General features: G+C 43.6%; 1 protein-coding gene across 2 annotated transcripts in view; it reads right to left on the bottom strand.

Moving 5' to 3' along the window:
* Nucleotides 1-8967: 8967 nt before the first annotated feature.
* Nucleotides 8968-21574, bottom strand: part of LOC125456573 (AP-1 complex subunit mu-1-like) — a 52054-nt gene continuing 39447 nt past the window's right edge. For both annotated transcript variants that reach the window (XM_048539816.2, XM_048539817.2), the window contains 6 exons: nt 16506-16648; nt 15795-15866; nt 14592-14750; nt 13624-13749; nt 12288-12363; nt 8968-10626 (listed from right to left, as the gene is read on the bottom strand). In XM_048539816.2, the coding sequence (XP_048395773.1) occupies nt 10601-10626; nt 12288-12363; nt 13624-13749; nt 14592-14750; nt 15795-15866; nt 16506-16648 (602 nt within the window). In that variant the 3' untranslated portion in view covers nt 8968-10600. The remainder of the gene's footprint in view (nt 10627-12287; nt 12364-13623; nt 13750-14591; nt 14751-15794; nt 15867-16505; nt 16649-21574) is intronic.

Here is a 21574-nt window from a genome sequence, read left to right as displayed (position 1 = left end):
TGGTATCAATGTGGACTTCACCAGTTTCAAAATCTCCCCTTCCCCCACTGCATCCCTAAACCAGCCCAGTTCATCCCCTCCCCCCACTGCACCACACAACCAGCCCAGCTCTTCCCCCCCACCCACTGCATCCCAAAACCAGTCCAACCTGTCTCTGCCTCCCTAACCGGTTCTTCCTCTCACCCATCCCTTCCTCCCACCCCCAGCCGCACCCCCAGCTACCTACTAACCTCATCCCACCTCCTTGACCTGTCCGTCTTCCCTGGACTGACCTATCCCCTCCCTACCTCCCCACCTACACCCTCTCCACCTATCTTCTTTGCTCTCCATCTTCGGTCCGCCTCCCCCTCTCTCCCTATTTATTCCAGTTCCCTCCCCCCATCCCCCTCTCTGATGAAGGGTCTAGGCCCGAAACGTCAGCTTTTGTGCTCCTGAGATGCTGCTTGGCCTGCTGTGTTCATCCAGCCTCACATTTTATTATCACTGACCTATTAACTCTGTTTCTCTCTCTTAGATGCTGCCAGAGGTATTTACAACATTTTCTGTTCTCTCTCCAGATTTCCAGTATCTTAAAATATCTGGTTTGTATTAGCAATAGCTCCAGAATCTTTTCTTTATGATGTTATGTGATTGGAAATTTGCAGTTTAGGATTTGTTTCGTACCTAGATAGCCGTACTCAGCTATCATAACGATAACCAGAACTCTTAACAGGATCAAACACTTCCTTTTGAATGCAAGTCTATCTACTCAATTCCATGAGGCGGCCAACAGGTAATAGCAGAGCTTAATAGCACAAGCTTATAAAAAACAGGAAAATCTTTAAAAAGAAAAAAAAATCACACAATGAGAATGATTCATTGTCCAGAACTAGTAATTCATTCAGCTTGTCATCCTGTTACCCTCTGCAGAAAATTAAAACACAGGAGAGCTCATCAGATCAAATGGTTTGTAAACTTTTTTTGAATGTTTGAATCAAGTGTGTGCAAGCCAAAATGTTTCATTTACCTGTGTACACAGAATCTATAGGATTTTATATTTTATAAGAACCAACTGATTTATATAATAAGAGATAGCAAGGTGTAGAGCTGGATGAACACAGCAGGCCAAGCAGCATCAGAGGAGCAGGAAGGCTGACCTTTCGGGCCTAGACCCACCAGCCTTCCTGCTCCTCTGATGCTGCTTGGCCTGCTGTGTTCATCCAGCTCTACACCTTGCTATCTCAGATTCTCTACAATCTGCAGTTCTTACTATCTCTGATTTTTATAGTCATGCATTTTGCACTCCTGTTTTGTACTCCAAAGCAAACTTGTAATGAAGGGGAAATTATACCTGCCAGAGAATATTGAACAGGGTGAGGCCTCTTCAGAAAGCAAAAGACTAAGGAATAGGTGTTGAAGTTGTGATGCTGATGAATAAATTTAACAGTCGACAAAGGTAAGTCACTGCCAGGTGTGGGGGTTGCAAGCTTAGGGACCACAAACACATGGTAGTGGATAATAAATCTAACAGGAAAGTCAGAATAAATCTTTTCACTGAGAGGTCTGTAATGGAACTTGCTATCTCAACGAACAGTTGAATAGCAGTGAAGGGAAAGCAAGATGAATACAGGAAGGCGAACAGAATAGAAGATCACGAGGCTTGAATTGAAAGAAGATTAGAAGGAAGTTCCACTGAGAAGAAACATCAGCAGCAACAAGTTAGCCAGCAAGCATTAACTGAATGGCTTATAATCGGTGTTGAACATTGTCTTTTATACAATTGTATACATCACCAGCTGCTTTCGCAAATGACTTGAGATTGGTATCTGACATTTCCAGAACATTGTAGGGCACACTGACCTGAATACTGTAACGATAACTGAGCTCTGCCTAGGCATGCCCATGGCTCCACTCTTCAGGGGGCCCTCAATTCTTTCCAGTGTTAAAAGAGCATAGCAACAAGTCCTATTTTCCCCCAAACAATGAAATCTTTCAATGGAATTATTTTAGAGTTCCCACTGGTTGCCAGTGCAATCCATTCTCTGGAGGAAATAATTCCATGGTGTTTAGTGAATACAGCAATTCCAGTTTAGGAAGTGGGGAGTATGTTCACTAAGACCCAGAATACTGCGGTCTTCAAAACAGAATGAACATTTCAGAAGGGTCACCAGACCCAAAACGTTAACTCTGATTTTTTTTCTTCACAGATACTGCCAGACCTGCTGAGCTTCCAGCAACTTCTGTTTTTGTACCACAGAATACTGCCAGGCTGTAGACATTTTACTAGAGACAATACAACCCTTGAACTCTGATTAAGTTCTCAAATGTTTTCACAGGTTAGGTTTTTTTTTCCAGTATCTGTCTGATCTGTTTAGGACCCTTTTCTGAAAAATTGCTTGCAGAGCTTAGTTGGATCTTGCACATAATGTCTTTAATTCCGAACAAAAATCCTAAGTATTGGCTATCTCCAAAAATCTATAATCTACCCACTTCCCCTGCTGATAGGAAGCAGTACTGTCACCAAATCCCTTCATCATCATCCTGGGAAAACCATTGACCATAAATTTAATTGGACAAACCACACAAATGCTGTGGCTTCAAGAGCTGGCTAGAGACTGGGAATTCTGCCACATTCTGACTTTCCAAGGCTTGTCCACAATCACTGAACACAAATTTTGTAGGTTGCAGCCCTGAGATTCACCTTATTATTAGTTCACTGTCGATCCCTGGAGTTCCAGGTCACAGCTGGTAGTAGGCTTTTTGGGCCTACACTGCCTTATTAAGAGCCAAATAGCCTCATGTGACTGAATCAAGGTAAAGCCTCTCCCATCAATTGAGATTTCTTTCTCAGATTTCTCACCTGTGTAAGTGGAGATGGCTGGTATTTTTAGTTTTGTGAAATGCCCTCTTGTGATGCAATAGCAGTGTCAATACCCCTGGACTGGGAGGCCAGAGTTCAAGTCCTACCTGCTCCAATGGAGTGTAATAACATCTCTGGACAGATCGATTAGAAAATTGGTTAAATAAAAAACCCTTGTACAACCAATATCCACAATTCCCAAATATCCCAAAGAGGAAAAACCAGGAAAACTGGTGAATGAGACATGCTAGTCTGATCTGTCTTGCATACTTCAAAATGGAACTGCAGTATCCCAAGTGCATTCAATTCCAAGTACTATTGCTTTATTTTACTCTCTTCTCCCCTTTCCCCTCGGGAAATGAATTCTCTCCCTTCATGATCCATACTCCTTTAGTAATCCATTCAATTCTGCTAACCTCTTTCTAACATTAAAAAAAACTCCAAATCTTTGAATCACTATTGTAATTCCTTTGTGAAGCCCTTTTAAAAACTCAGTATTATTTCAAAGATGGAATGATCAAAATTTCACACAATAGCTATTCAATTACTGTATAGAACAACAGCAATTTATTCTGAGTTATACTCGGCTGTTATTGAGTTAGAGTGACCTAGTTGGTAAAAGGTTCACATTGACTAGGTGCTTTCAACAACAATAACTTACAATAACATAGCACCTTTAATGTAATAAGCTGCCTCAAGGTAATTCACAGGGGCATTATAAAACAAGATATAACACTGAGCCACATAACAGAACACTAGGACAGCTAAGTGAAAGCTTTTGGTTAAAGACATACATTCTAAGGAATGTCTGAAAGAAGGAAAACCATGGAGATTTTTACAAAGAGAATTCCAGAACTTAGGGGGTCAGGTAGCTGAAGGTGCAGCCACCAAAAGATGGAGTAACTAAAATGTGGATTTTCAAAAGGCCAGAAGGAAAGAAACTTTAAACCTTACCTGTGGTTATTTATCTACCCAAATCCAGCAGCATAAGGTCCTCAAATTTTTTTTAGCTTGAGGCACATTATCATATCAATGGGATGACCCAATATTCAATCAGTGCAAGAAAGCTGCACATGAAAATGAAAATGAAAATGAAAATGAAAATCTGGGAGCTCTATTAATTGGAGGAGCCTGAAATTGGTATCTGAAGAACTCAAGGAGGATTGAAGGGGTTTGAAGTGTGAGAAGGAGTGCAGAGGAAATAGGGGTTGTGGTGGGGAAGGGGAGGGGGCAAAGGGAATCCACCTACTGCAGGCCAGTGCAAGCTTCATTGAATGCCGGGGTTTTGTAATATGTGTAGCACCTGCATTCTTGTGTGGGGAGTGGAACACGACTCTGAATGGGTATATGGTATGTATATATGTTGAACGTTGCTGCAGAAATGATGGTTACTCCAGTGTTATTATGGCAGTAATTTCAGCAGCATTATCTAATTCATGCAGTTAAACATGAAAAATCAGAAAGTTGTTGACCATGTTGGCTTGCCCTTCCAGAAGTTTTGCAATACATTTATCTCATCCTCTGACTCAGCAAGTAAACATGAAATTGTGACAAATGCCGACAGACACACCAAAAGATGCAGTTGTCCACTCCAGTGACAGTAATTGTTCAATTACATGGTTACCGCAAAATACTACAATGCTGAAAATTAATTTTTACAAGTGTTGAGATTCATTCACCCCTGATTTTAATTATTGCTCAAGATTTTTAAAATTGTTTAATTATTTTATAAAAATCCCATGTTAAAAAGAATTCCTCTTTTCCTATTTTGCTTTCTGCATTAGATTTGATAGCGAATTAATTATTCCCAACAACATTTTGCCCTGCTTATCTGCAATCTGCCTAACGAAATGCAAGGGGTAGTAAGAAGTGCCAATGCTGGAGTCAGAGATAGCACAGTGGGGAGCTGAAGGAACACACCAGGCCGGCAGCAGCAGAAGAGCAGGAAGGCTGATATTTCAGGTCAGGACCCTCTTCAGATATGGGGGAGGGGGAAGGGAGCTCTGAAATCAATAGAGCAGGGGTGGGCAGGGGAAAGTAGGTGGGATGGTGATAGGTGAGTGCAGGTAGGCAGTGGTGGGGATTGGTCAGTGAGATGGGAGGAGCGGATAAGTTGGAGAGAAGACGGACATCCTAAGGAAATACAAGGTTGCTTGCCCTATTCACACAGTTCCCAAATCCCCTGTAAATGGGTGCTTCACCACTTCCTGCCTGCACTCACCTATCACCATCCCACCTGGTTTCCCCAGCCCCACCCCTCCTCTGTCTGTTTATTTTAGAGCTCCCTTCCCCTTCCCCCATTTCTGAAGAAGGGTCCCGACCCGAAATGTTATGTTATCTATCTAGACTTCCAAAAGGCCTTTGATAAAGGTGCCTCACGGGAGGCTGCCGAACAAGGTGAGGACCATGGTGTTCGAGGTGAGCTACTGGCTTGGATTGAGGATTGGCTGTCTGACAGAAGGCAGAGAGTTGGGATAAAAGGCTCTTTTTCAGAATGGCAACCAAGTGACAAGTGGTGTCCGCAGGGTTCAGTGTTGGGGCCACAGCTGTTCGCCTTATATATTAATGGTCTGGATGAAGGGACTGGGGGCCTTCTGGCAAAGTTTGCCAATGATACGAAGATAGGTGGACAGGCAGGTAGTACTGAGGAGGCGGGGGAAGCTGCAGAAAGATTTAGACAGTTTAGGAGAGTGGTCCAGGAAATGGCTGATGAAATTCAATGTGAGTAAATGTGAGGTTTTGCACTTCGGAAAGAAGAATACAGGCATGGACTATTTTCTAAACAGTGAGAAAATTCATAAAGTACATAGGGATCTGGGAGTGTTGGCCCAGGATTCTCTAAAATTAACTTGCGGGTAGAGTCTGTGATTAAGAAAGCAAATGTAATGTTGTCGTTTATCTCAAGAGGGTTGGAATATAAAAGCAGTGATGTGCTTCTGAGACTTTATGAAGCTCTAGTTAGGCCCCATTTAGAATTCTGTGTCCAATTTTGGGCCCCACATCTCAGGAAGGACATAAAAGCCCTGGAGCGTGTCCAGTGGAGATTCACATGGATGATCCCTGGAAGGGTAGGTTTAATGTACGATGAACAGCTGAGGATCCTGGGATTGTACTCACTAGAGTTTAGAAGGGTGGGGGGAGATCTAATTGAAACTTACAAGATAAAATGTATGGCTTAGAAAGAGTGGACACTGTGAAGTTGTTTCCGTTAAGCGGGAAGACTAGGACCTGTGGGCACAGCCTTGAATTAGAGGGGGTAAATTTAAAACGGAAATGAGGAGACATTTCTTCAGCCAGAGAGTGGTGGGTCTGTGGAATTCATTGCCACGGAGCGCAGTGGAGGCCGGGACGTTAAATGTCTTGAAGGCAGAGATTGATAAATTCTTGATCTCACAAGGAATCAAGGGCTATGGGGAGAGTGCGGGGAAGTCGAGTTGAAATGCCCTTCAGCCATGATTTAAATGGAGGAGTGGATTCGATGGGCCGAGTGGCCTTACTTCCACTCCTATGTCTTATGGTCTTAAACTGGTTTACTAATTCTCAGCGGGTGCCAGTCATGCTCAATCCCATGGGATGTCTGTGGGCAACAGTAGGTGTCATGAAAGGTTGGTGCTGCTTATTCACCACTTAGAGCCTGCAACTTTAAAATTTTTCCGACTGAAAATATGCAAATAGGAAAAAAAGACACAATAGCTATATTGCTGCTGGGAGTGGTGAAGAAGGAACTGGGTAAATCAATGGATTGAAGAACGACATACTGAAGGATTACTGGCAGAGGATTTCAATTTCCATGCAAAATGGGGTCATGTGGGCAGAGCCACCACATAATGGCGTGGATAAGAGGAACAGCACAAATTTGGCTTCATGCCTCGTTTGATTACAGTTGGTAAACAGACAGCGATAGTCCCAACGGTTGCTCGCGACTTGCCCACTGGGACTGCAAGATCATTGTGCAACAATGCCAGCATTTAAAGGAAGGCTTCAACTTGAGATGTACTCCTCCTGTTCTGTGCATCTCTGTGGTTGAAAGTGGGAAAATACAGTGAACACGATGGCCACGAAAGCCAGAAGACTCCCCAGCCCTGCACAGGTTCAGCAGCTAAACAGAAAGGGGCCCAGTTTCCGGCTGATGGGAAAGCGGTGTCAAAGCAAACAGTTTGGCAGCAGTAGGCTGACAAGGTTGAGTCAGCAAACACAAAGTGTATAATATCTAGGACCTGACTGAAATGTAAGGAAATAAAAATCAAACACCTCACCAGAACTATTAAAAATCAGACTCACGTCTCTCTTATTCTGTTTGACTTGGATAACCTGTTAGCTTCCAAGCTGTCACTCCTTTGCTTTTCAATTGTGGTAGCATATTTCACTCAACTTCCATCCATTGACTCTTGCATGCTCTGCATACCATCCTCACAATTATTCTCCTCACTTCCTCAACTTGATGCCTTTCATGCACTTTCCACACAAGTCTAGCTTCACATTCTCATTTTTCATAACCTTTCAGCAGGTCAAGCACCCACGGTCAGACTCCATTTTCCCTGACAGGACAAGCTAGGATGTAGTAAAATTATGAGCAGCAACTGTCTGGGCTTTTAATGAGTGATCCAAAGGGCTACTCCTGCATCCATGTTCAGGTTTTGGTAACTCTACATTTTTTACATAACTTACCATTGTTGGTTCGGCAGTCTTCAGCCAAATCTTTCAGGCTGCTCATCAGACGAGATGATGGCCTGACCTTCGTTGAACACCTGAAAGTGGATTGGTGATCAGTTGTGGATCCTTTTGATGACAACTTTGCACAGGCCAGTGTTTTGGAAGCTCCAGGTTCAAACATCCTGCAGCTTGCTAAGTTTGAAAGGAAGCGTGGTCAGGGGGTCCCAACATATCAGTAATAGCAGGCATCCTGCTGATTGCGAGGGTGTCAAGGTATCCGTACTTCGCTTCCATACTTGGCAGGACAATGTCAAGTGACCTCACTGCGATCATTAAACTTGCTTACAAATATAAAACTCAGCGGCAGGCCACCCCGATGCTTGGATAAGTAATAGAAATAAGGTGTATATACTTACGTTAAAGACATCAGTTCAGTGAAAACATTGAAATGACGTTGCTGTAATTCAGATCTGCTGTGTAATTAGCATCAGGAACTAAACTGTATGACAGAAAAAAACCAGAAGGGAGCAGCAATTAAGCTGCCTGGCAGCATTCAGCCCTCTGTTTCCCAGCCACAATGAAGGAGTAATAATGAAATAGCTAGTGTCTACTGGTTTACAGGATGTGGATGTCACTGGCTAGTCAAGTATTTATCATCCATTCCCAATTGTCCAGATGACAGTAAAAAGTCAACAACATTGGGCAGAAAAATTTGTGAAGAAAAACATTTTTGACAACAAGTCCATCATGCAGTGGTCAGCATGTAGTATCTTCCATACCTTTCAGGAAAAGGAGAGGGTTGATCTTGTTCAGTAGTTTCCTGTGCAGACTGCTGAAGTCATTTGGGAGAGTGCCTCATCACAAGGACGTTCCTATAAGCACCAGGACATCGCCTGGCTGGTGGTGATTAGGGCTCTGCCTGTGTGGTCCTTCATGCATGCCCGGGCTCTCTGCACCACTGTACTGCCCTCGAAGTGGCCGCAGAGGGAACAAAACTGTCACACACCTCCTTCTGGATCATACCTATGCAAAGGAAGTGTGGAGAGAAATGCAGTGGTTTGTGTCAAGATTTGTCGCAAGCAGCTCCACGGCGTGGGAATCTGTGCTCTACAGTCTGTTCCCTAGGACACACAGAGGCAAACACCAGCTGTGCCTGGAGGACCATCAATGCGATGAAAGAATCTCTCCAGTCTGCCTGAAATATGCTGGTCTTCCAGTTGAAGGATTTGACCCCAACTGAGTGTTGCAGACTGGCACATTCCAAGGTCCAGGATTACTTGCTGAGGGACGCAATAAAGCTTGGGCCAACTGCTGCCAAGGTGCAGTGGGGAAAGACCACCGTGTGAGGTCCTTCTGGCAAAGTAAAACAGGGGGTTTATTCAGTAACCATCCCCTGCTGATGCCTCAGCTAAATGCTGAGAGGTTATTTGTAAGTATAAAGAAAGGCGAACGCCAATGTTTATTTTATTCTCTGTAAGACAGTATAGACCAGAATGACTTTATTAACTGCATATGTACATAAATATTTCCTTCTATGAATAAAGTATAGTTTTGCAGTTAAAAAGAAACACCTAACATGCAAATCCCTAGATGCTATAGGTCAGTTTTTAGCATGGCCATTCCACATAACATGCTCATCTTTGGACTGTGGGAGGAAACCCACACAGACAATTGCCTAAGGGCTGGAATCGAACTGGGGTCTCTGGTGCTGTGAGGCAGTAGTGTCTCGCTTCCAAATCTAGATTGTCTCAAAGGTCTGATTTGAACTCGTGGCCCCAGAGCATTAGTTTGGTCATGGATTACTACTGCAGTGACATTACTACTGCGCCACAACCTCCCCTTAATATTGGTAGATTTGTTATGGACAGGCAGACGTTAAGGGACAATACAGGGGTGAACTCATGAAAATAAATCTACCCACAAGATGGCAGCTGCTTCTTGATCACACGAGAAGTTGTCACATAAAACTGCATCATTATAACAGATCTTCAAGCAGACAATAAGAACATTTACCCTTCTATTTCTCTCACTTGTTTTCGTTGTTTATTTTTTCCAATTATTTTTGCCCAGTGAGAAGACAAGGATACAATTCATGGAAGGCAAGATGTTACAATGATATTCACTTCAGATTCCAGAGGTGCATCCCTATGTAAAAATACAAGAAGAAATCAGAGGGACAATTTGGGTTTGGTTGTGGGTTGGGAATGGCAAAGAGGAACAAGAGTTACACACAAACAAAGAAACCAGATTCTCCTCATCGCTCTCTGTGGACATACTTGTGGAATTTCACTTATATTAATTGATTTGGAGGCAACTCAGACAAGATCGATGTGATTAATTCCAGTGATGAAAGGTTTGTTTTATGAGGAGAGATTGAGCACTTTAGGCTTATACTCGCTAGAGTTTAGAAGAATGAGAGGAGATTTAATTGAAATATATAAGACACTGATGGAAATTGACAAAGTAAATGTAGGGTGGATGTTTCCCCTTGTGGGGCAATCTAGACTTTAAGGAATTCACTACTCCAGCTTGCAACGGATGTCAGGAGGTAGATTTTTAATGAGTAAAAGGTTAAAGGGTTATGGGGATTGGGCAGGAAAGTGAAGTAGAGGCCAAAATGGGATCAGCCAGGATCGTATCAAATGGTGGAGCAGTTTGAGGGGCTAAATTGCCTCCTCCTGCTTCTAGTTTTTATATTATTATGCCCTTAGATATCACACTTTCCTCCGTATCAGCTCAGGGAAAATGTTCAAATTATGTTGCTTTAATTGTGATCTTCTGCATTATTACCATCAGAAGTTAAAACTGTATGACAGAAAAATCCAGGAGGGAGCAGCAATTAACCTGACTAGCAACATTGACCTGACTGTTTCCAAGTAACAACGAATGAAATAGTAACCTAACATATATCCAGAAACAATGAAGCAATCAAAGTTACAGTCACATTTTTCTGTCTGTTCTGGTAAGAACTGTCTTTTGAATCTCCTCTCTGTAGAATCTGTAATCACCAAGGTTGTTGTCTTGAACAGTCAAAAGTTAAGATTCTTTCCTTTTTCATAACTTTGTTACAAATTGCATTCTTGGAAATTACACGGTAGAGCAGTGCTTCTACTGATTCGTGCGCAATTGATAATCTGGAACACAGAGACATGAAGCAATCAGAGGGAAACTGCCAAAGACAAGCAGCAAACTGTTATCTCCCAAATACAAGAAGTCTCCTTTCCCAAATACTAACCTACACATTTACATTTAAATTTGTACCAAAATCCTCAGTTCAGATCTCAGATTGGTCCAGAAATATTCACTCTATCGTTCCAGGTTCCCCTTTGGTGACAGCAGATAGTGGAACCTATTTTGGATCAAACAGCTGTAATCTCTTTTTATAATGTGCTGACTTTTATTTACCCAAATGTTTGCTTAGATATCATTACTCTAAAGACGCTGCTGGATTGATTACACCTGGGAGATCATGGTACAGATCCACACTTCAGGTGTACGTTAACACTGAAATACTTCAATAGCAATTATACCTTTACAGCTCAAGACGAAAATATTTCCATTTGAAATTACAGAAACTCTAGTGGAAATTCTCTGGTGCTTCAATACATTTTCAATGCTGTGCGTTTTCACAATCTATATTTTTATAAGGAATCCAGCTGGGATTTGGGGACAGGATGACAGTTTCAGCCTCTCTCTGTAATACGCCAAAAGCCCTAAACAGCAACCTTTCCCCATTGTGCCTATGCAACAGCTGAGCATATCTTTATCGCATCCCTCAGCACATAGTCCTGAATCTCAGATTGTGCCACCTTCCAACACTTGGCTGGGGAAAACTCCTTGCACTAGAAGGCCAAAAGGTTTTGTGCAGACCAGTGAGGGTCTTACACGGAGTTGGTAGTCCTCCAGAAGCAACTGATGTTTGTGTACCCGATATGGAATATAAATATCATGTCTATTACAGTTGTGCTGAATGGAAAATCCTGTTTGTGGACAAGTTGAATTTTATTACAAATTATGTAAGATTCCAGTCAATAATTTTGTCATGTATTTTTAACAATTTACCAATAAAGTATATCTCGGGGGGGAAAATGGTAATACCTCTACAGGTTTACAAGGATGATAGTTTCTAGAGTAGTGTAAAGCGGGCCGCTCTGTTCATCCAGCTTCACACCGTGTTATCTCAGATTCTTCAGCATCAGCAGTTTCTACTATCTCTCTAGTGTAAAAATGTGATGGTTTCCAAAACCTGCGCAGTGGGGAAATGCACTCCTGCCATTTATCTGGCTTCATGAACATTTCCAAAGTGTGGTTTTAGCTGAGAGTTTAAAGGATGGAGCAAGTGACATGGAGGTTGAAACTAGTGGTTGCAAATCGTTCATACTTCTGGATTCTTCAGGAATTAAAGGATAATCTGCTGGATGCTGGCGTGAGCAACCCATAAAAATAGCATAAGCATATCAAACAAATGATGTGATTTTTAAAAGATTTGTTTTGAAGACATCAGTTTTTTCATAAAATGTATTAAATAGAGTCATACAGCCACACAAGACGGAAACAAACCCTTCAGTCAAACCCTGTCTGCACTGACCATACATCCCAATCTGACCTTCTCCCATTTGCCAGCGTTTGGCCGATATCCCTCTGAACCCTTCCTATTCACATACCCAGCCTTTTAAATGATGCAGTCATGCCCGCCTCCATTATTTCCTCTGGATATGGAGATGGATATTGAAGCTGAAGCTAAGAACTGGGAAACGGTAATACTGTTGATGTCTTTTCACACATAATTGCTTACCTCCGCTCTGTGTAATATACCGAACCCAGGGAAGAGCTTGATAGCCACTCTTTTCAATGATTTTCAGATAGCGCACCTAGTTTAAAACAAACATGAGAATCACAAGCTCTTCGTTATCCCTAAATCTGGCATATTTTGTTTTAATTTCTTGCACTTCTTTGCTGGGCCTTTGTTAAGACAACTGAACAAATGTGCCTGAATTGTGGTAGGAAGAATATTGTGGAAATATAGGTAAAAGCTCTAATTGCTTATGGATATTACAGTCGCACTGCAGTCATAAGGCAAGATTTTTTTCAAATGGCAATGTTTCCTTCCCATCCCAGCAGCCCCAAAGCCATTAATGCTCCAAGGAGCTTCTTGCCAAACTGATTGGACTACAGAGGTACTGGCCAAATAGTGCTAGTGGCAGAAGTGGCCAGGACTGGGATTACAGGCAGTCCCAAGATTCTAAGATCACAACTGGATAAACGCAGGGGAACTTACATTGGGGAGGGAAGGTGAGGCCCAGGGGACAGATGGAGTGATCTGGGGTTCTCGTTGGAGATGCTGGGGGTTAGGTGGTGGTGGATGAGCTGCTGTGAGGGCTATGACCTTGGGAGGACAACTTCAATTACAGAAGGGGACCCATCACACCCAAGGCCCCAGATGAGTGAACTGCTGGATTTCGTGTCTTGTATTTGAGCCGCTCCCACGAGCATCAAAATAGAGGCTAGGCAGAAAGCGGCCATCAAGCAGCCAATAACTCACAGCTTAAGGGTCTTAATTGGGCAGGTAAAACTGGGGACAGGTTGGATACAAGCAGCAGGATTTCATGAGTTCCCCGAGGGAATTTCACAGACCATCCCATTAGTAGTCGAGGCTCAGAGTTTAAAAGCAGTGAGATCGTACTGTAATTGTATAAAACACTGTTCAGGCCTCAACGAGAGCATTGTCTGCAATTTTGAAATCCACTGAATAAGACAGCATGTGATAGCACTGGAGAGTGCGCAAAGGAGATTTACCAAGATGTTGCCTGGGCTGGAGAGTTTATGAAGTGACTCCTCCCCTTCTCCCTGTCACACCTCCCCCCACCCTAGCACTCCTCCCCTTTCCCGCAACCCTCCCCACCATCACTCCTCCCCTTCCCTCTGTCTCTCCTCCCCTTCCCCCCCACCCCCCGTCACTACATACTGCCCTCCTAATGCTGCTGTAGATTTGTCTGAACTGTGCTGCTCTAAACCTCATCACAAAGTGAATTGGGTGAAGCCCTTCTATTCCTAAATAATCCCAATTCCAATTTACCTTTAAAAATACCAAGAAAAGAAAAATTACACAAAAATAATTTGAAAACACTCACCTGAATCCCAGAGACAGTGAAATACGGAATTTCAAATTTGACAGTGATGGGCGGCTTCCCCTCCTGTTCCTCAGCCTCCACACTTGGGAGACCAAAGTGAGCCCGCATCAAGTACTCTTTGCCACCCTTAATGTAACAAGAGACAAGGGATGACCAGAGGAAATGAGAAGAGGCTGATGATAAAGTCCTGAAAGAGGTGCTTGGATTATAGTGATGCTAACCAACCTGGACTATGTTTCACACTCCCATTGATATGATTGAAGTTCATAAATTAATTCCAAGTGACGACTCACAGACAGAAAAGATAAACAGTTGCATTTAAATTAAAAACCGAAAGAACTGTGGATGCTGTAAATCAGGAAGAAAAACAAAGTTGCTGGAAAAGCTCAGCAGGTCTGGCAGCATCTGTGAAGGAGAAAACAGAGTTAATGTTTAGGGTACAGTTCTGAGGAAGGGTCACCAGATCCTAAACATTAATTCTGTTTTCTCCTTCACAGATGCTGCCAGACCTGCTGAGCTTTTCCAGCAACGTTGTTTTTCTTCCTGCATTTAAGTTATGCTAACCTTATTACTTTCTCTCTTTTGGTTTATTTGGGTTGAAGGAGCAATTATTATCGGGATCAAAAGTAGGCCATTCAACCCCTCAACTCTGGTCCATCACTTATTAAGATCATGGCTGAGGTATTTCTTTTACAAATTTACATTCCCACTTGCCTCCAATAACCTCTGATTCCCTCATTGGAATTTATCTACCTCTGCTTTAAAAATATTCAAATACTCAGCAAACTATTAAGAAACTTTCACAAAATCTAAAGTATAGATCTCTCTGTTACGGTGTTCAGCTGTCAATGTTTCCCAGTCCTACAATTGAGTGCGGAAGGCAAGTGAACACACTACTTTATATCACCATGGGTTTGAGTTATGAAATGCTGCCCCACTCTAACATAAATATTTTCTGCCTTACTCACAGGAAAAGACTTGATCGACCAGAGGACAGCGTTTTTTTCTGGTACCCATTTTGCAGTGCCCGTACTTGTCTTGAATTTTGGTGAATCAGCATCACTGGGAACTGGTACTAAAATCTCAACATTGTTTGCCGTAGAACGGTGTTTAAATTGACTCTTAGCCTGAATTTGAGCAGGTAGAAAACTGAGTTATGAAGTGAGTTACAAGCAAACATACACATACAATGATATGACAATATGCAGTAATGAGATAAATGACCAAAAACCACACACATATGTTCACACATTCTAGAACAAAATTAACCATTACATGAAAAAAAATTGCATGCTAATTCTATGGAAGAAAAGACAGAGCAATGACACACCATGACAGAGAGGTCTGAGTGAACCTTATGGTCATGTGTCCAGAATGACTGAGCTAAATTGAACCCTGTAATGCTGTTGTTATTATTTCATTTGTGCAATTGGCTGTCAATCTTCTGCTTCTTTCTACATTCTACAACTCAAAAATCGAATTGCTTTTCTATCTGATTTACCTTTGCTGACCCTTCCTTTCTCAAGGTGCTTCTTTTGTCCTCACCTCTGTGAAAAGCAAAAAGCCAGCTGGCGCCACCCTGTTTTCTTGGGAAGTAAAAGTGCCTGGTGTGAGGTTGAGAAGTCTCATCCCCATCTCGCCCTGCCATTGATGCTGAGCGTCCATTGCTAGATGCAGAGAATGCAGGCCTGAGTGCATACCTAGCAGCTCCGAAGTGTTCTGCTGGGCATAGGTTTCCACGGTACCTGCCACCTTCTCCATGAAGACAGACAAGGTCTTGAATTCTGCTACTATAAGACATTAACACAGCACCAAGCCCTACAGCCATAAATTCAAACAACCCCTCACCCACCCCAACACTAACACTGACCCCTCACTGTTTCCTACAGTCGCATAGGAAATCCTGCTTTGCCTTCTGCGCTAAATTGCCATTCTGAGACAATTATTGCTCCATGACCCTCCTGCGAAAGTGCCACCCATGAAGGTGAAGTGGGTACATTGCTGTTCTCCATTTAGAGTGGTGTGCTGGTCCAAAGATAAAGGGACTTACATCCCACTGGCCAGCAGAAGTTTGTGAGGTGGAGGGCAGATTTCTCATTGGTAATCAACACAAGGAAATTTATGAGACTTGAATTAAAATACATCAATTTTCATTACCGTTTCAATCTTACCTTTATCATAATTTCCACTCGACTGTGCGAATATTTCTCAATCATTGACTCAATCCAGATTAAGGGCTTTACCTGCAAAGTAATATCTTGTCTCAAGCAGTGTGCATGCAATACATTGATAGAAATATCACTTGTATAATAGAATACGCCATTTGTTACTCATTGATTTTTAACATTATTCAATAAAGAAATGGAATAGACATAGGCCTACTGACTACTGTCACACACTGAATTTCCAGACTGCAGTTATAGGCATCTCATAGAGAGTTTCAACTTAAAAGTTTGTTCATACTAACTCCAGACCAGTTTATGTTTCCATATGCATAATATCTTACTGTATGTCTGTGTACATTAGGGCAAAGCAGATTCTGAGTTAGATCAATAAACAGATAGAATATTCACTTCTCAGAAGGGCACAAGAGGAAAATAATTTGTAATATCTCTAAATGACAATATGAAGTCTCAATTTCCCCAGCACCATATAGCAAAACACTACTTGTCCTATTTTGTTTTAAAGTAGAACTGCAAGCTCTAGTTTAAAATTTTGCTTGCAATTATGCTCTTTTTATCTTGCAAAGTACTGGAATGAACCTTCCTGCATGGAGGTACCAGTGTACTCTGTGCCAGAATGTACGTTTATCATTACCAAATGTGGACATGTCACAGACTTGACTTTCGTTCCCCAGTTCAGTTTTTAAACATGAAACATACCTGAGTGTACAGCCGATAAGACATAAGTTCAAACTCTCCATCTGGGGGGATGAAGGATATGGTTCGATCGTTTTCGAAGCGAGACAAGCGCACACATTGATGAAATTTTACATCTTCCAGTTCTACAGATTTAGTCTTGTCCCCTTACGTAAAAAGATAAGCAGTCAAAAGTGTAACCAAGGTGAAGTCTTTGCGAGATGAAATGAGTTGCAGGCGAAAAGTCCAGGTATGGGGCTTGGGTTCATTAATAGTGAAATAGTGGGAGAGAAGGACATTTATTGATCTAGCATCTTCAGACCACAAAACTTCCCTTTCTCAGCTTTATTGGATCCTGCTGAAGGTAATGACTGGGAAGCAACATGTTACAGAGTCATATAGAGATGTACAGCATAGAAACAGACTCTTTGCTCCAACTTGTATCAGGGATAATGGGAACTGTAGATGCTGGAGAATCCAAGATAATAAAATGTGAGGCTGGATGAACACAGCAGGCCCAGCAGCATCTCAGGAGCACAAAAGCTGACGTTTCGGGCCTAGACCCTTCATCAGAGAGGGGGATGGGGTGAGGGTTCTGGAATAAATAGGGAGAGAGGGGGAGGCGGACCGAAGATGGAGAGAAAAGAAGATAGGTGGAGAGGAAAGTATAGGTGGGGAAGTAGGGAGGGGATAGGTCAGTCCAGAGAAGACAGACAGGTCAAGGAGGTGGGATGAGGTTAGTAGGTAGGAGATGGAGGTGCAGCTTGGGGTGGGAGGAAGGGATGGGTGAGAGGAAGAACAGGTTGGACTGGTTTTGGGATGCAGTGGGTGGAGGGGAAGAGCTGAGCTGGTTGTGTGGTGCAGTGGGAGGAGGGGACGAACTGGGCTGGTTTTGGGATGCGGTAGGGGAAGGGGAGATTTTGAAGCTGGTGAAGTCCACATTGATACCATTGGGCTGCAGGCTTCCCAAGCGGAATATGAGTTGCTGTTCCTGCAACCTTCGGGTGGCATCATTGTGGCACTGCAGGAGGCCCATGATGGATATGTCATCTAAAGAATGGGAGGGGGAGTGGAAATGGTTTGCGACTGGGAGGTGCAGTTGTTTATCGCAAACCAAGCGGAGGTGTTCTGCAAAGCGGTCCCCAAGCCTCCGCTTGGTTTCCCCAATGTAGAGGAAGCCACACCGAGTACAATGGATGCAGTATACCACATTGGCAGATGTGCAGGTGAACCTCTGCTTAATAATGGAAAGTCATCTTGGGGCCTGGGATAGGGGTGAGGGAGGAGGTGTGGGGGCAAGTGTAGCATGCAGATGGCGTCAAGGCCCGCCGCTTCTTCCTGTCCCGCAGGCCCGACCAGTCCCCCTCCACTGACACCCTCATGCGCCTAGCCGAACTCGTCCTCACCCTCAACAACTTCGATTCCTTCCACTTCCTACAAAGGGGGTGGCCATGGGCACCCTCACGGGCCCCAGCTATGCCTGTCTCTTTGTAGGTTACGTGGAATAGTCCCTCTTCCGCACCTACACAGTCCCCAAACCCCACCTCTTCCTCCGTTACATTGATGACTGTATCGGCATCACCTCTTGCTCCCAAGAGGAGCTCGAACAGTTCATCCACTTCACCAACACCTTCCACTGACCTTCAGTTCACCTGGGCCATCTTCAGCACATCCCTCACCTTCCTGGACCTCTCAGTCTCCATCTCAGGCAACCAGCTTGTAACTGATGTCCATTTCAAGCCCACCGACTCCCATAGCTACCTAGAATACACTTCCTCCCACCCACCCTCCTCCAAAAATTCCATCCCCTATTCCCAATTCCTCCGTCTCCGCCGCATCTGCTCCCACGATGAGGCATTCCACTCCCGCACATCCCAGATGTCCAAGTTTTTCAAGGACCGCAACTTTCCCCCCACAGTGGTCGAGAATGCCCTTGACCGCGTCTCCCGCATTTCCCGCAACACATCCCTCACACCCCGCCCCCGCCACAACTGCCCAAAGAGGATCCCCCTCATTCTCACACACCACCCCACCAACCTCCGGATACAATGCATTATCCTCCGACACTTCCGCCATCTACAATCCAACCCCACCACCCAAGACATTTTTCCATCCCCACCCTTGTCTGTTTTCCGGAGAGACCACTCTCTCCGTGACTCCCTTGTTCACTCCACACTGCCCTCCAACCTCACCACACCTGGCACCTTCCCCTGCAACCGCAGGAAATGCTACACTTGCCCCCACACCTCCTCCCTCACTCCTATCCCAGGCCCCAAGATGACTTTCCATATTAAGCAGAGGTTCACCTGCACATCTGCCAATGTGGTATATTGTATCCATTGTATTTGGCGTGGCTTCCTCTACATTGGGGAAACCAAGCGGAGGCTTGGGGACTGCTTTGCAGAACACCTCCCATCGGTTCGCAATTAACAAATGTACCTCCCAGTCGCAAACCATTTCCACTCCCCCTCCCATTCTCTAGATGACATGTCCATCATGGGCCTCCTGCAATGCCACAATGATGCCACCTGAAGGTTGCAGGAACAGCAACTCATATTCCGCTTGGGAACCCTGCAGCCCAATGGTATCAATGTGGACTTCACCAGCTTCAAAATCTCCCCTTCCCCCACCGCATCCCAAAACCAGCCCAGTTCGTCCCCTCCCCCCATTGCACCACACAACCAGCCCAGCTCTTCCCCTCCACCCACTGCATCCCAAAACCAGTCCAACCTGGCTCTGCCTCCCTAACCTATTCTTCCTCTCACCCATCCCTTCCTCCCACCCCAAGCCTCACCTCCATCTCCTACCTACTAACCTCATCCCACCTCCTTGACCTGTCCGTCTTCCCTGGACTGACCTATCCCCTCCCTACCTCCCCACCTATACCCTCTCTACCTATCTTCTTTTCTCTCCATCTTTGGTCCGCCTCCCCCTCTCTCCCTATTTATTCCAGAACCCTCACCCCATCCCCGTCTCTGATGAAGGGTCTAGGCCCGAAACATCAGTTTTTGTGCTCCTGAGATGCTGCTGGGCCTGCTGTGTTCATCCAGCCTCACATTTTATTATCTTTGCTCCAACCTGTCGCTGCTGACCAGATATCCTGAATTAATCTCGTCCCATTTACCATCATTTGGCCCAGATCCCTCTAAACCCTTCCTGTTCATATACCCATCCAAATGGCTTTTCAATGTTGTACTTGTACCAGCCTCTACCACTTCCTCTGGCAGCTCATTCTGTACTTGCACCACCCTCTGCATGAAAAACCTGTCCCTTCAGTCAGTTTTAAAACCTATCCCTCTCACCTTAAACCTATGCCTTCTACTTTTGGACTCCACTATCCTGGGAAAAAGACCTTGGCTATTCACCCTATCCATGCCCTTCATGATTTTATAAATCTTTACAGAGTTCACCCCGCAGCATCCAACGCTCCAGGAAAAATAGCCCCAGCCTATTTAGCTTCTCCCTATACCTAACACCCTTTAATTCTGGCAGCATCCTTGCAATTTTCTTCTGAACCCTTTTGAGGTTTACAATATCTTTCCTACAGCAGCGATACAGTGTTTTCCAAGTGGCCTGACTAACATCCTGTACAGCTGTAACATGACCTCTCAACTCCCATACTCAATGTACTGGCCAATAAAGACAAGCATAATGCCTTCTTCACTACCCTGTCTGCCTGCTACTCCTTTTTCAAGGAACTATGAACCTGCACCTCAAGGTCTCTTTGTTCGGCAATAATCCCCAGGACCAGACCACTAAATGTATAAGTCCCACCCTGATTTGCCTTACCAAAATGCAGCATCTCATTTTCAAAATTGTTTCACTCTCAAAATCTGTTGTAGCTTTAATTCCAATATTGCACAACAGCTGTTCTTCAGCTCTTCCAACATAAAGTCCAACATAGCTGACGGAATTCCAAAAATAAACCTGATGACCTTCTTATAAGCCCAGCTGCTGTTCTTTTTATTATGTCTATTTGATGGCCTGCTTTAGAGAATGCTCCATGTAATTTACTATGGGATTTCTATAGGATTTAAGACCTCCCCAAAACCAGGAGATAGTGGCGACAACACTGGTGCCATATTTATCAACATGGAAAAATGAACCAATAGGTAAAACAAATGAACTTTGCAATGTTAGCACTGTACTCCTCAGCAATAACCAATACATAGTGATTTCATTGCTGCAGTGATTTGTGAATAGTACAAGAAAACTCAAAAGACTATCACGACACAACGAGACTGGTGGACCAAATGTCGACCTGAGGAATTGCACAAGGCAACATCCAAGTTTTCACACAGCAATATGTAATTGCATTACATGTCCGTTATTTGTATTTGATCGCATTCAGAGTCTATGCAGAGAAGACAGATCATTTCAGTCCATCAGTAGATAAACACAAGTACTGTCCAGCTGAAATGTTGCGAGCATAGGAAGTGGAAGCCTAAGAAATGGGGAGGATGGTAGAACAAGGAGGGGAAGAGTATCAAGTGCTGAGAATTATCTCCAACAGTCATTTACAATGTATGGTAGGGAAAGCCAGCTGAGCATGTAGGTTCAGTTCTGACCCAGAACTTGGCAAGTGCGATAAGGAACATTTACATTAATACACAAGAAAGAGTGAAAAAAATTACAAAAGAAATGTCACCAACTCTCCTGAATCAATCAATGCATGCCAACCATGAGGAATGCCAATATATTTAACTCTCTAAGCAAGTCTCAACAAATAAACAAGGTGCACACATGAATAAAGTGAAGTTGATGTAATGTAAATTATTTACAAGTGCAACTTTATTTTGAAAAATCACCTATGTCACATTTGTGTTCTCAACTAATGTTACATTACAGGCAAAGATGTTGTGCAGGAAAGTCATGGTTGTGACACAGAGCTTCCATGTTTCTCTAGGAGGCTTTTTTTATAGTCGCCTGTACCTGCTGCATTGTCAGTGGACAGTGAGTTTCACCAATGAAAAACTTCCCTGATTGTGTGATCACGTGTCTCCTGTGCATGTTGCAACCATTTGGAAACTGGAATGATATTGGAATCACTAAAGAGGAGAGAATAGTTTTGGTACCAACTTCCTATGTGCCAC

The sequence above is a fragment of the Stegostoma tigrinum genome, chromosome 8 (assembly GCF_030684315.1).
Source record: "Stegostoma tigrinum isolate sSteTig4 chromosome 8, sSteTig4.hap1, whole genome shotgun sequence".
Taxonomy (NCBI): Eukaryota; Metazoa; Chordata; class Chondrichthyes; order Orectolobiformes; family Stegostomatidae; genus Stegostoma; species Stegostoma tigrinum.
Note: the sequence above shows the minus strand (reverse complement) of the source record. Positions and strands in the feature narration are given on the sequence as shown.